At 46.9% G+C, this 12,934-nt stretch overlaps 2 protein-coding genes across 2 annotated transcripts in view; one reads left to right on the forward strand and one right to left on the reverse strand.

Moving 5' to 3' along the window:
• The window catches only part of TMEM50A (transmembrane protein 50A), a 5,796-nt gene extending 1,236 nt beyond the window's left edge, over nucleotides 1-4,560 (forward strand). Inside the window, exons 2-7 of the mRNA XM_041460907.1 lie at nucleotides 356-458; nucleotides 1,078-1,190; nucleotides 2,723-2,790; nucleotides 3,339-3,431; nucleotides 3,840-3,900; nucleotides 4,123-4,560. Of these exons, the coding sequence (XP_041316841.1) occupies nucleotides 366-458; nucleotides 1,078-1,190; nucleotides 2,723-2,790; nucleotides 3,339-3,431; nucleotides 3,840-3,900; nucleotides 4,123-4,168 (474 nt within the window). The 5' untranslated portion in view covers nucleotides 356-365 and the 3' untranslated portion in view covers nucleotides 4,169-4,560. The remainder of the gene's footprint in view (nucleotides 1-355; nucleotides 459-1,077; nucleotides 1,191-2,722; nucleotides 2,791-3,338; nucleotides 3,432-3,839; nucleotides 3,901-4,122) is intronic.
• RHCE (Rh blood group CcEe antigens) lies at nucleotides 4,122-12,019 on the reverse strand. The gene is made up of 10 exons (XM_041460900.1): nucleotides 11,713-12,019; nucleotides 11,066-11,252; nucleotides 10,698-10,848; nucleotides 10,443-10,584; nucleotides 8,716-8,873; nucleotides 8,167-8,304; nucleotides 7,786-7,931; nucleotides 7,133-7,212; nucleotides 6,037-6,110; nucleotides 4,122-5,751 (listed from the first exon to the last, which is right to left on the reverse strand). Exons 1-10 carry the CDS (start codon nucleotides 11,846-11,848, stop codon nucleotides 5,725-5,727), a joined length of 1,239 nt encoding a protein of 412 aa, XP_041316834.1. The 5' UTR covers nucleotides 11,849-12,019; the 3' UTR covers nucleotides 4,122-5,724.
• Between the last annotated feature and the right edge of the window lie 915 nt (nucleotides 12,020-12,934).

Raw genomic sequence — 12,934 nt, forward strand, 5'->3', positions numbered from 1 at the left:
CGCCCGGGGTGCGGGGATGGAGGGACCGGGATGCGCGGGGGATGCGCGGGGTGCAGGGACCGGGATGCGGGGGATGCAGGGACCGGGATGCGGGGGATGCAGTGACCGGGATGCGCGGGGGATGCGCGGGGTGCAGTGACCGGGGTGCGGGGATGCAGGGACCGGGGATGCAGTGACCGGGATGCGGGGATGCAGGGACCGGGGTGCGGGATGCAGTGACCGGGGTGCGGGATGCAGGGACCGGGGTGCGGGATGCAGTGACCGGGGTGCGCGGAGCGGGGGTGCCCCGCTGGCCGTGGCCGCTCCGCGCCCCCGCGCTCGGGCGCTCCCGCAGAGCCGCCGTTCCCTCCCGCAGCCGCGGAAACATGTCCGGCTTCCTGGAGAGCCTGCGCTGCTCGGAGTGCGTGGACTGGGGCGAGAAGCGCAACACCATCGCCTCGGTGGCCGCGGGGGTGCTGGTACGGCCCGGCCCGCTCGGGATTTTGGGGTTCTTTTGGGTTTTCTGTCCTAAGATAAAAATGATGAGAGGTTTGGGAGCCTCCGCTCCCGCGTACGGGTGGGAGGATGAGGGGAAACGGCCCCGAGTTCAGGCTGGATAAAAGGGGGAATTCCTCCATGAGAGGGTGGTCAGGCAGTGCTGGAGTCCCTGGGAACGTTTAAAAAAATGTTTAAAAATGTTTTTTAAATGTTTAAAAATACGTGGTTGTGGCATTTGGGGACACGGACGGTTCACGGTGGGCTGGAGCTGTTTTTGAAGGGCCGCTCCACCCTCGGCAGTTCCAGGAAAGGAAGAGCAGGGATACTTTGTCCCTGTGTGTAGCAGCAGAGTTACAAAATCTGGCCGGGTTTCCTCCGTCCTTTTTTTAAATTTCATCATTTTTCACAGGGAGTAACCGCTGGAAAAACCCTTCCTTTGCAGACAGTGATCCCAAACTAACGCTGGCACAGTTCAGTCTGGGTTGGAGGCTGTCAGGCTGTTCAAATATTGCTGTAAAAAATCCATTTTTATTCCCAGGACGGGCTGCGTCTGTGTTTTGAGCTCTGCATTTTAAGCTTTATCTGTATTTTTCCCCCCAGTTTTTCACAGGCTGGTGGATCATCATCGATGCTGCTGTGAAATACCCTCAGGTGGAGGATTTCAACCATTCCTACCACGCCTGCGGGGTGATTGCCACCATCGCCTTCCTCATGTGAGTGTGCAAAAACTTGGAAAAGTTTAATATGATAACATCTGAGGAATAAGAGTTTGGACAATAAAGGAGAATAAAAACAAAGTTACAGATGGCCCAGGTGCCTTCCTGGGCAAATTAAGGCCCAAAAGGAGCCACACTGACAAAGGATTAACCCTTAAAGGCAATAACCTGTTGCTGTTTTGGATATATTTATTTATATTTATTAATTTTCTTTATTTATTTCTATTTATCTTGCTATTTTTGCTATATTTATTTAAATTTCATTTACCTATTTTTATTCATGTTCTTTATTTCTTTATTTTAATTTCTATTTATCTTGCCATTTTTGCTATATTTATTTAAATTTCATTTACCTATTTTTATTCATGTTCTTTATTCTTATTTCTATTTCTCTTGCAATTTTTGCCGTACTTCTTTCATTTCCATTGGCCGGTTTTTTGCTCCTTTACTCACACATCTCCACCTGATGCTGAGTTCTCTTCAAACAAAGGGCGTTCTCTCTTCCTGTCAGCTTCTCCCCTGACCCCGCGGGCTCCTCGGGCATGGGAGGGGACAAAGCTGCTCTTTTCCAAAAAGGAAAAAATAATTTCCAAAAAGGAGGCAATAATCCTTTCCTTGGGGATTTTGGTGTTTTGTTGCCGTTATCTCTGTGCAAAGAATTTCTGGAATATCTTGTCCCTTTCTTGAGCTAGTTAAAAAATGTCTTTGAAAAGTATCACAGTTTCCATTTAACATTATTTAACCCAAAATTCTATTTAATTTCATTGAGCTAGTTTTAAAAGTATCTTACATCGAATAATTTCTGTTTTAAAATTGTGTTATAACCTAAAATTAAGTGTATTCAAATGTATTAAATGATTTATTTTATCTACAGCTTATATTTTATTATTTGTTTATTTCATTATATAAATTATTTATTACATTTATTTACATTTATTAAATTATTTATTTTATCTATAGCTTATACTTTATTATTTGCTTATTTTATTATTAAAATTATTTATTAAATTTATTAGCATGTATTTAATTGTTTATTTCATCTATAGTTTATATTTCATTATTTATTTATTTATTTTATTTTTGAAATTATTTCAAGTCATTTCAATTTATTACATTATTTCATTTATGGTTGATATTTTATTATTTATTTATTTTATTTTTGAAATTATTTCAAGTCATTTCAATTTATTACATTATTTCATTTATGGTTGATATTTTATTCAATTGCTTATTGAATTTATTCAAATTTATTACATTATTTATTTTCTTTACAGTTCATATTTTCTTATTTCTTTTCTTACTTCAATTATTTATTACATTTATTCAAATTTATTCAAATCTAAAAGCTCAGAAACAGTCCTGCCAAGGAACCAGCACCACCCCCAGCAAACCTGCACAGAGCCCTGGGGTGCACCCTCACAGGGACCCTGCAGGGCAGGGGGTCACACCACACTCTAATGTCCCTTTGATGTCACTGTAATGTCACTTTAATGCCACTTTAATGTCACTTTAATGTCACTTTTGGCCAGGATCAACGCCGTGTCCAACGGGCAGGTGAGGGGGGACAGCTACAGCGAGGGCTGCCTGGGCCAGACAGGTACAGGCTTGGATCTCCTGCAAAATTTGGGTTTGCCCAGGGGTTTTTTTGGGTGTTTTTATTTTTTTTTTTTCTGGGAGGCTGAGAAGCTTCAGAGAAAAATGAAAATAATAATTGTGTGATTTGTTTTGCTCGTGTTTTGTCGGGTTGGAGATTGTTTGTTTGTTGGTTTTGTGTGAATTGGTTTTGTTTATTGGTTAATCAGGGCTGAGCTGTGTCAAGTTGTGAGGTTTTGTTTGCATCTTTTAGCTTTTTTTTTGTATTTTTTAGTAGAGTTTTAGCATAGCATTTTTGAATATAATACAGATTATAAACCAACAAATGGGCTTTTTAAGAACATAGAGTCACATTCATCATTGCTTCCAACGATGGGGGGGCTCAGAAAATACAACAAACAGCTGCCAGCTGTGCCAGGGGGGTTTTGGGGCTGGCCCTGTTTGTTTGGGGGGTACAGGACATCCCCTGTTTGTTTGGGGTACAGCACATCCCCTGTTTGGGGTACAGCACATCCCCTGTTTGGGGTACAGCACATCCCCATCCCATTGCAGGAGCTCGAATCTGGCTCTTCATTGGCTTCATGATGGCTTTTGGGTCCCTCATTGCCTCCATGTGGATCCTCTTTGGGGGCTACGTGGTTAAAGGTAAGAGCTGACCCCATTTTTGGAAGTTTAAGGTGTTTTCAGTGATTGCTGGATTTTAGAATTGGTGTTTAGAGGGTTTCTAGGCAGGCCCAGTTTGAGTATTTTGCCCTACACTCCACTCTCCCATTTTATTACTGATATTGGGATGGATTTGATCTATTTCTAAGCACAGACTTCCTCTGAAAACCCAGCTGGGAACTCCATGGATATAATTAACTGCTGCAGTTTTAAGGGAATAATTCCCTGGGTGAACACTTATTCCCAGAATATAAATTACTGAGCTCCTGCAGATTGCTCCCAAAGCCTCTCTGCTAAATTAGCACAAGGGAAAACGACATGTCAGAAATGGGATATGCTTGAAAATTACTTCAAAAAAAAAAATTTATGGGGATGTTTTTTTTCTCTTAGAAAAACCAGTGGTGTACCCAGGAATAGCAGTGTTTTTCCAGAATGCATTCATCTTTTTTGGGTAAGACTGACCTCTTTTATTTGTTCACCATTTAATTTTAATGCTGAAAAACTGAAACTTGCTGTGATCTGGTTGCTCCTAAAGTCCTGTTTTGTAAGCAGACCTGTGTGAATAAACTGGGATCTGCCTGCACAGGAACTGGATTCACAAACACCCCTTGAAACCCTGTGTTTAAAACAAAAGGAGTTTGATTTGTGGTGTCCCTTTGCTGTGTTCCCACAGGGGCCTGGTGTTCAAGTTTGGTCGCACGGAGGATTTGTGGCAGTGAACCCCCCTGGAGTGCCCTGGGCTTTAACTGCACCCCAAAAGTTTTGTAAAACCATTTTGTAAAGCTTCCATTGTGTCTGAAGAGAAATCAAGGAAAGCTGAAAGCACTAAATCCAGCTCTTTTCTGGTTATTTTTTTTACTCTTGTACGTCCACTTCAGTGGTGTGGTGTTTTTGAGAAATGGAAAATTGCTACAAACAGTGGAGTCACTTTTCTAAAATGATGTTTGTTACAAATAAAAGGAGAGTGGAATATGGATGTATTTAACCAGCTCTTTCTATGATGTTATTTACAATCCAAGACTTACTAAAACTGCATTTAAACAACCTTTTAACAGATATTTATTAAATATTTCCTAGATCTGGGCAATATAACCATTTCTTCAATTTCAAACCTTGCTGGCGTGTGGCTTTTCTTGTGTAATTCAGAACTGTGGTGGTTTGGGATTTTTTCTTTCCCCCCCATCCCTGAATATTTCCTTTATCCTGTGGTGATAAAGAGGAAGTAAGAACTCACAGTTGTGTGTGGAAGCTTTGGGCAGCAGCTGAACTCCTTCTGGCTCTGTGGGAGCTGGGAACAAGGAGAACTGGCCCTTCCTGTGCAAGCCTGCATTCCTTGGGAGCTGCCTTCCTCTGGGATCTGCTCATCAGGGAGGGAATGAGGCCAGGGAGCCTCATCAAAGGGCTCAGCCCGTCACGAGCTCCCTCACTCACTGCTCACAGCGTGCTGAAGGAAGGAAAACAGCCACATTTTCACTCCTTTATTAGCTAAGCACTGCTCAAAGATTTTCTATGTCAACTATTTTTGAAAGGAAGAAACGCTGAGGATCACAATCCATTTAAAATCCAGGGTTCACTGGCAGGGAATCCTCTGTCCCCCAAGTCCCTGCACTAACAGAATGGGGTGCTGGCACTGTGCTGTGCCCTCCCAGACACTGCCCTGAGCTCTGGCTGTGTTTTACACTTGGCAGCAAACCCCAGGGGTTTCAGGAACACCACCCACAGCTGAACTTTGGCCATCAGAACCTCCCAACAAGCAGATTTTTCCAGGAGCTCAGGCTGGCAGGATGCAGAGTTCTGGCCCTGCTCCAGCTCACTCATCAAATCCTGGCTCGTCAAGGCCTTCAGCAGAATCAATTCAGCTTAAAAACTTGAGTGCTTTGCTAGATAAGAAGTGCTCCTTGAGAAATGACACTTTCAAATCCATCATTTTGCCTTGTAAACTCGGGAGCTAAAAATAGTTTAATGTTTCCAAGCATTTGGATTGATAAGCCATGAATGCAGACAACTTTTTTGCACATATCTTGTAAAAAAATATTTAAGGTAAGGCAAACAAAGCAGAAAAGCTGAATGCACCTGAAGTTTGCACCTGTGAATTCACACTCTGTATCTTTCAAGAATAACTGGAACAGTTTAGTTTTTGAGTGTCCATTGGAGTGGCTTTTGTGGGCCTGAGAATTGGTATTTCAATCTCTGAACCCATCATAGCTGTTCAGTTTTTCTGGTGATAAAGAGGAAAATCTTATCTTGGTCCTGCCTGTCAGCTGGGATCCTCCACTCAAAATCCAACAGACAAGTGGGGAAACTGTGAACACAAACATTCTTGTATCAGAACATATCAAATCATCACAGGAAAAACCCCCAAACCAAGGGAAAAGCTGATTAAAAGCTTATTTTCACCCATTTGTAATTCAGATACAGCCTCACATCAGCACCTAAGGGTGCCCAAGGACTGTTTGTGCACCAAAATGTGCTGGGAAAAGGAATAACCCTTTTTCCCCCCATATTTTTAATTCAAATACCTGGAGTTCTTCATCAAGGTGCAAAATGAACTCCCCCACAGGGAATCTGAAATCATTTTGAAACTCACCTCCCAGTAAAACTGGTCATCAAAGTACTTGGAGACATGCACTGCTTTCAGCAGTTTGATGTTTAAGATTAAACCTGTTGGATAAAAGAGAGAGATCCAAAATAAACATAAAACACCAGGGCAAGGGGAAGATTGTGTGTAACAGGAGTTTCTTGGCAACATTTATCCCAATGTAACAGATCAAAACACAAATTCAGACCTAAATCCTCCAGCAGAGCCCCCCTGACTCGAGCTGGCCTTAAATACAAAAAGAGGCTTGGAGGATCAAGGCTTGGGGTACTAAAATTGAATTATTTTAGGTTAAACCCCATTAAACAGCTGCTAGATTATGAAAATACATCAAAGTGATGAGTTTCTTGCAGGAGAAGTGCTCGTTTATTAAAAACAACCTGGCTTATCAGCACTGTTAGTTTGGGATCTCTGATGGGAATCTCTGGATTTCTGAACAGTTGGTTAAACACTGAATGTTTGGTTATTTCACCTGGATGTTTTCTAAAGATCTATTCCTTCTTCATTACACTTAAAGTAATGCAAAAGTTTAAATAAATTAAAACACTCTAAAAATCATTGTAGGCTGTGTTTCCCAGCAATTTTCACTGGTCATTTCTCTGTTGCTCCAGACAGAATTAGGGGCTGGGGAAAAGCAGCAGCTGCCACAAACCAGAGCATTCCATGGGAGCCACGTGAGGGCTGCTGCTCCCAAAGCAGCAAAAAGTCCCAAAAATCCCAAAATCTTTTGATCAAAGGGCTGCAGCTGGGCTGAGGCAGCTCCTGATGTTATTGAAACTTTGCACATTTGCTCCAAATGGCCTAAAAAGTGACAAGCCCCAGATTGGGGCATCTTCTGTCACCCAAAAGTGGAAGTGTTTTCATCTTCACACCTGTCCTGTCTGCAGGGTGAAGGCAGCTGGAAAACCTTGGTTAAAATAAAGCTTCAGCACTGAAAGAATGGTGCTGCTGGGTTATTTCTGTGCAAAACAGCTCTGGCTGGGAAGAGTCCCTGGCACTCACATTTCCATTTATCCCACAAGTGATTTAGCCATAGAAACTTGCTCCAAGGAAACAAAGGGATTCCCTGGGATGTTTCAGTACTGACCTGTAATCAAACCTGTTATCAAGGCAGTGCTGATGGTCTGGCAGTAGGCACCAATACAAAACAAGGCAGTGTAACCCAGACTGAAAAGCAAAAAAAGTGTTTCACCTTTTATTTAGCAGTACCACTGTGAATGAATCTGCAGCTATCAAAATCTCTCCTGGAAGCTGTAATTCTCAAATCTGCAGCTGCAGTGAGATGTTTCAGGAACATACCTAAATGCAGACTTCAGAGGATTTATTCTGTCCATCTTTTTGTATTAAAACTTCATTAAATTTGTTTCATTAAGAACATGATGAGAAGTGTCAGGCCCTCATGCTGCACTTTCATTTCTCCCTCCTCCTGAGCTCCCCAAAACATCCCAAACCCTAAAGTGAGTCTTGGAGGGAGGCACATGCCCAGCCTTCATCCTCTGTGTCTGCTGTATTTAACATAAACAAAAAGGGAGACAGAAAACAGGACCCAAAGTCTGCTCAGCTCTCAAATTCCTTTTTACTGACTTTTTTTTTTGGCCTTCAGGCTTATCTTGGGTTACCTGATAGAAAACAATACCTCTGTTATGACATTCAGGCTCTCTGGATGTCTGACAACTCTTCTCAGGGCACACTGCAGTGATGATTACTTACCTTCATTATTTAACACAAGAATTTATGTACCTGGATAATTCATTCCATCGTGTCCCAATCCCATCTTCTACAACACGGAGAACAACAGCGGCCACAGCTCCAAGCACAGCAGGCAAACCAAAAGTGAAATGAACTCCAGAAGTATCCTGGAGCTTCAAAGCAGGATTCAAGCACCTCTGGGAAGAAGAAAAGGTTTAACTGACACGCAGAAACACAAGTTGTTAACTGCAGATCAGCTGTTGCAGACCTAGAGGATGAATTTGCTCTCACGAGCTGCAATCCTGCACTCTGCTCAAAACCCCTCAGGTTTCCTAGGTTGGAAAAGAGGTTTCCCTTGGGGTATCCTGCACTGGAAAAAAAAAAAAAAATTACACAGCTTATCCAAGAACCATTTAGGGGATTGAGCATTACCTGCAAACAGTGAGATCCCAGGATGGTGATGACACTGCCCAGCAGCCCCAAAATCATGGCAATCCAAGGGTGCTGGATGCGCTCTGCTGAGTAACTGACAGCCACCCCTCCAGCCAGCACTGCACTGCGGATGTGAGCCTGCAAAAACAGCACCAGGGCCTTCTCACAGGGCTTGGAGGGACAGCACAAGGGGCAGCAGCTTTAAACTGAAAGAGGGAAGGTGCAGATTCAATATCGGGAAGGAATTGTTCCTTGTGAGGGTGGGCAGGCCCTGGCACAGGTGCCCAGAGCAGCTGTGGCTGCCCCTGCATCCCTGGCAGTGCCCAAGGGCAGGCTGGACAGGGCTGGGAGCAGCCTGGCACAGTGGAAGATGTCCCCTTGGCAGGGGGTGGAATGGGGTGATCTTTGATGCCCCTTCCCATCCAAACCCCTCTGTGAGTCTGTGACTGTCAGACCCTGGACAAGGTTTCAGTTCCAGTGTGTTCCTGAGGGTACCACAAAATCTCTTTGAACACAAAAACCCCACGCAGGGTTTCCCCACGTCCTTACCATTCTGAATTTGCCATCCTTGGAGGTCAGAGCAGACAACATGAAGGCAGCCACAGCACTCACTGCGAGGGCCAGGTAAGTGTTGAGCACTACTTTCTCCTTGGAGTGAACCAGGATAGAATTGAAGCTCGGCCAGAACACCCAGACAAACACAGTGCCTTGGGGACAAGGAAAGAGACCCTCAGGAGCTGCTCTGAACCACAGGGAACCCATCACTGCCTGTCTCTGAGGGCTCCAGCCCACAGTGTGCATTCACTGTAACTCCCAAACCCTTCCCAAAGCAGAGCCTGCCCCAGGATCGCTGCCAGTGCCACAGCTCCATGACCACACAGGCTCCTCTAACAGGAATGAAAACAGGTTCTTCTGCTTCTAAAGGTCAGCGCTGGGGAAGCCCAGCCTCCCTGGAGGAGCGCCCTGCCTGGCAGGATGCATTCCTCCTCACCTGCCTGGGGCAGCACTGCACACCCCGAATTCCAGCCAGCAGAGGGACGGAGGGACCTCGGTGGCCTCAGCACCGCAGGCTGGTCCCACCCGGCGCTGCGGCCCTGGGCTGTGCACAGACTCCAACACCAACACAGGCCAGCAGCTCCTCTGGCATTCCCAGCTGTTGTGTTTTGTTTCCAGCCCTCTCCCATCACTGAGGATGGGTTCCCCACCCCCCAGAGGTACCAGACCCTTGTGCAATCCACCCGACAGTGACATTTGGTGTGTTCTTGTCCAAGACCCCTGACAAGTGACACAGGCATTGTCACTATGAGGCACAAATCCAGTTTCCAGCAGCCCTGGCAGGCACTGATTTTGTACCAGCTTGTCTTGGCTCTGTGAAATCCAGTTTCCATTGCTAATATCCATGATTTCAGTGCACCAAGGCTGAGATAACCCTGCCTCAGACAGGAGAGGCCATCTCAGCAACTCTGAACTTATGGTGGCACTGAGGACTTGTGAGATGATTCATCCTATTCCCATTGATCAGGCAGTTAATCAGTCATAAACACAGATATAAAATCTACTGAAGCATTCTTATGAGTATGTGCTCAGCTCTGGAAATAAACAGCAAACAAGAACTCCAGGGACACAAAAGAGCAGCATTTAAATTTTGTATTCCCTAAACTGGGCAAAGACTGAGAATGAGACTCTGTGGACCCCTGCAGGAAGCTCTGGGCTCAGCCTGTGGCAGCTGCACTACAGAAACTGTGATTATAAAGACACCAAATTGCTTCCCTAAGAAAAGGAATGAAAGTCCCAGACACTGAGCCTGTCCCTCCCCAGCTCCCCTGTCGTGGGCCTGCCTGTATCACACTCCCCACCCTTCACCAGGCTTTATCTTTTTATTTCCCTTACCAGCAGGGACTGCCCTTTTCTATCTCTGTGCACCACCTGGACCAACAGGCTGAGCTCTGCTGAAATACAAGTTATGAGCTCAGCTCTGGCACACAGCCCCTCACCAGCAAGCCAAGGGGACAACTTGGCCAGGAAAGAGTGGTGAACCTGGAGAAAGAGCTGGTAGCCTGGAGTAGCCTTTATGCTGAGGTGACAAAGCAAACTGAGCCCCCCAGCTGTGGCAAGAGAGGCCTCTGGGCCAGGGAGGAAAGGGGCCATTGCCACAAACAGCAGCAGCTTCTGTGCTTGGCTGCATCCAGAGCAGCATTTTGCATTTACACCCCCAACCCTCCCCATGTTATCCCTGCAATCCCTCATCCAGCTGGGGCATTCCAGCCTGGACTCACCCAGCACTGAGAACAGCTCTGACTTTGGGGTGCTCCTGTTCTTGTCCAGCCCTGGGGGAGGCTCAGGGAAGCGGGAGGAGAGTGCCACACCAAAGTAGGCTCCAAAGAGGTACACGTGCATCATGGTGAGGTAGTCTGGGACCTGTACCAACGGAATATCCACCAGCTGTGGGCTGATCCAGGCCACACAAAGCCTCTGCTGCTGCTGCTCCAGTGACATTTCCCCCCACAAATCTGCAAATCCCACCAGGGTACCTGCAGGAACGTCCCGTTGATGCATCTGCTCACATAGAAAAAGATTAATTCCACCAGGGTCATCACAATTAACTGCACAGGATTGGCCTTGCCCAGGACAGCCCCAGTGGAGATGACCACAGCAGTCATGCTCACCACAGCCTTTGCTAGACTGCAAGAAAGAGAGGAAAGAAGAACTCAGCCTCAGGGTGACACCAGGGCCAATAAAGAGGAATGACACACAACAATGCACTTCAAAACCAAAAGCCCTCTGAAATGCCTGCAAATGTGACTCTGCCCTTCCCCAGCAGGGCCCCACAAGGAGACACTCACTCCACAGGAGCAATCAGCAGCTCTGCACTAGCCCAGCTCCAACATGAACTCATTACCTTTCCATACCAATTGCATTTTGCTCTCCCCTAAGGAAAACTAAGAAATCTTCTGCCAGCACGGAGCACTGGACACCAAGAACAACGAGCAAGAAGTTGAACCCAGTGCTGCTGAAGCCATATCTCCTCAGAACCATCAGGAAGAAGCCAAAACCAAAAATCACCATGTGGGTGACATCTTGAAATTCTGCAGGACAGAAAAGAACAAGACAGCAGTGAAATTATTAATGTAGATTTCTGGTTTAAAAAAAAAAATCAATTAAAAAATTACAATTAACTAAGAAGCCTTCAGATAAAAAATTAAGTGGCACTATTGTTTAGAGCTTGCAAAGAATCCCAGAGCTTTCTTTCCAATCTATAATCAGAGAAAAAATACCCTTAATGCTGAATTTATTTTTACACACTGATCTGAATGGATGCCACAGCGTGAGGGCTGAGAGGTCAAAAAACCCAACAGAAAACTGACCAAAAATCCAATTTAGTCTCAGATCCCCATCACACCTGTGACATAAAGAAACTCCCAGCACTCCTGGCAAGTTCAAAGAGCAATAAAACCATTCTGCTCCTCACCACCAGACCCGCTGAGTCCCAGGGCACAAGAGGAGCAGGGATCCCCCCCTCCTTCCCCAGCAGGGTGCCAGGCTTACCCGGGTAGGAGCTGGATGAGGAGTAGGTGTCACTCACTCCTGGGAAGCCAAGGAAAGAGCGGATGAGGAGCAGAGCCTGCAGCAGCAGCATGAGCCAGGGCACGCTGCAGCGGAAGCTGAGGTAGCGGGAAGGCATCGTGCGCTCGGCCGCATGGAGCAGGGACACGGAGCGGCTCCTCTGCCCTCTGGAACTGTCCCTGTGCCCTCACACCACAGCAAAGCGGCTGTGCTGGGAACACAGCGAGAGATAAAAAGGACAAGAGGCGTGAGCAGGGAGCAGCTCCTTATCTGGGCTGTGGCAGGAGCCCAAACTCTGCCCAGCCACAGCCACAAGCCAGGGCCAGAGCCGTGGCAACAGCCAGGGCCACAGCCAGAGCCAGAGCCAGAACAACAGCCAGAACCACGGCCATGGCACGAACCAGAACTACAGCCAGAGCCAGAACCACAGCCAGAGCCAGAGCCAGAGCTAGAGCCACAGCCAAAACCAGAGCCACAGCCACAGCCAGGGCCAGAGCCGTGGCCACAGCCAGAGCCAGAGCTAGAGCCACAGCCAGAGCCAGAGCTAGAACCACAGCCAGAGCCGCGGCAGAACCGGCGGGACCCGCCCGGCCCCGCCCCTCGCTGAATGCCCGCCCCCTCCCCACAGGCCGCCCTTAGGGACTGCCCTCCCATTGGCTGAGCGTAGCTCCTCCTGGCTTCTGATTGGCTTATCCCCAGCACAGGCCGTCTTTGGGCCGCGCGTTCTGCACTGCGATTGGCCCGATTGCTTGTCACTCAGCTACGCGCGCTATTCATTGGCTGGCACGGCCTGTCGGTCAGGCCGAGGGTTATTTTGCTCTCCTGTGAGAGGCGGCGCAGGCCGCGCTGTGGGGGCGGCACCGGGCGTCACAAACTGTCACTGCCTGACTCTGCACCTGAGACCCAGTGGTGTCCCCTTCCCCAACTGCCCATTTGCCAGCGAGGCTGTCAATCAAGCGGGAGAGGTGGCACCTCGGTGCTACGGTGACAGAGGAAATAGAGCCCTCCTTCTTCCGTTTCCGAGTGGATGGCTGAGCTGTCCTTTTATTTTTCTGTTTCTTCTCCATTGGAGAATTTTGCTGTCGGTCACCGCAAGGGGCGGGAACCAGCCCGTAGCACAGTAGGCGGGAGGAGACCAAAGTCTGTATTCTGATTGGTTGATATGCCGTCAATCACAAACCACCTCTTTTGATTGGTTTGTAGG

The sequence above is a fragment of the Pyrgilauda ruficollis genome, unplaced genomic scaffold (assembly GCF_017590135.1).
Source record: "Pyrgilauda ruficollis isolate IOZ18807 unplaced genomic scaffold, ASM1759013v1 scaffold149, whole genome shotgun sequence".
In the NCBI taxonomy this organism is placed as follows: Eukaryota; Metazoa; Chordata; class Aves; order Passeriformes; family Passeridae; genus Pyrgilauda; species Pyrgilauda ruficollis.

What these genes read in the sequence shown, in the direction of transcription:
- RHCE (XM_041460900.1), bottom strand. Translation starts at nt 11,848, where the DNA reads ATGCCTTCCCGCTACCTCAGCTTCCGCTGCAGCGTGCCCTGGCTCATG. An exon ending in AGAGCTGTTCTCAGTGCTGG is followed by an intron (nt 8,874 to 10,442) that starts GTGAGTCCAGGC and finishes CTTGTCCCCAAG; the next exon opens with GCACTGTGTTTGTCTGGGTG. An exon ending in GATAACAGGTTTGATTACAG is followed by an intron (nt 6,111 to 7,132) that starts GTCAGTACTGAA and finishes TTTATCCAACAG; the next exon opens with GTTTAATCTTAAACATCAAA.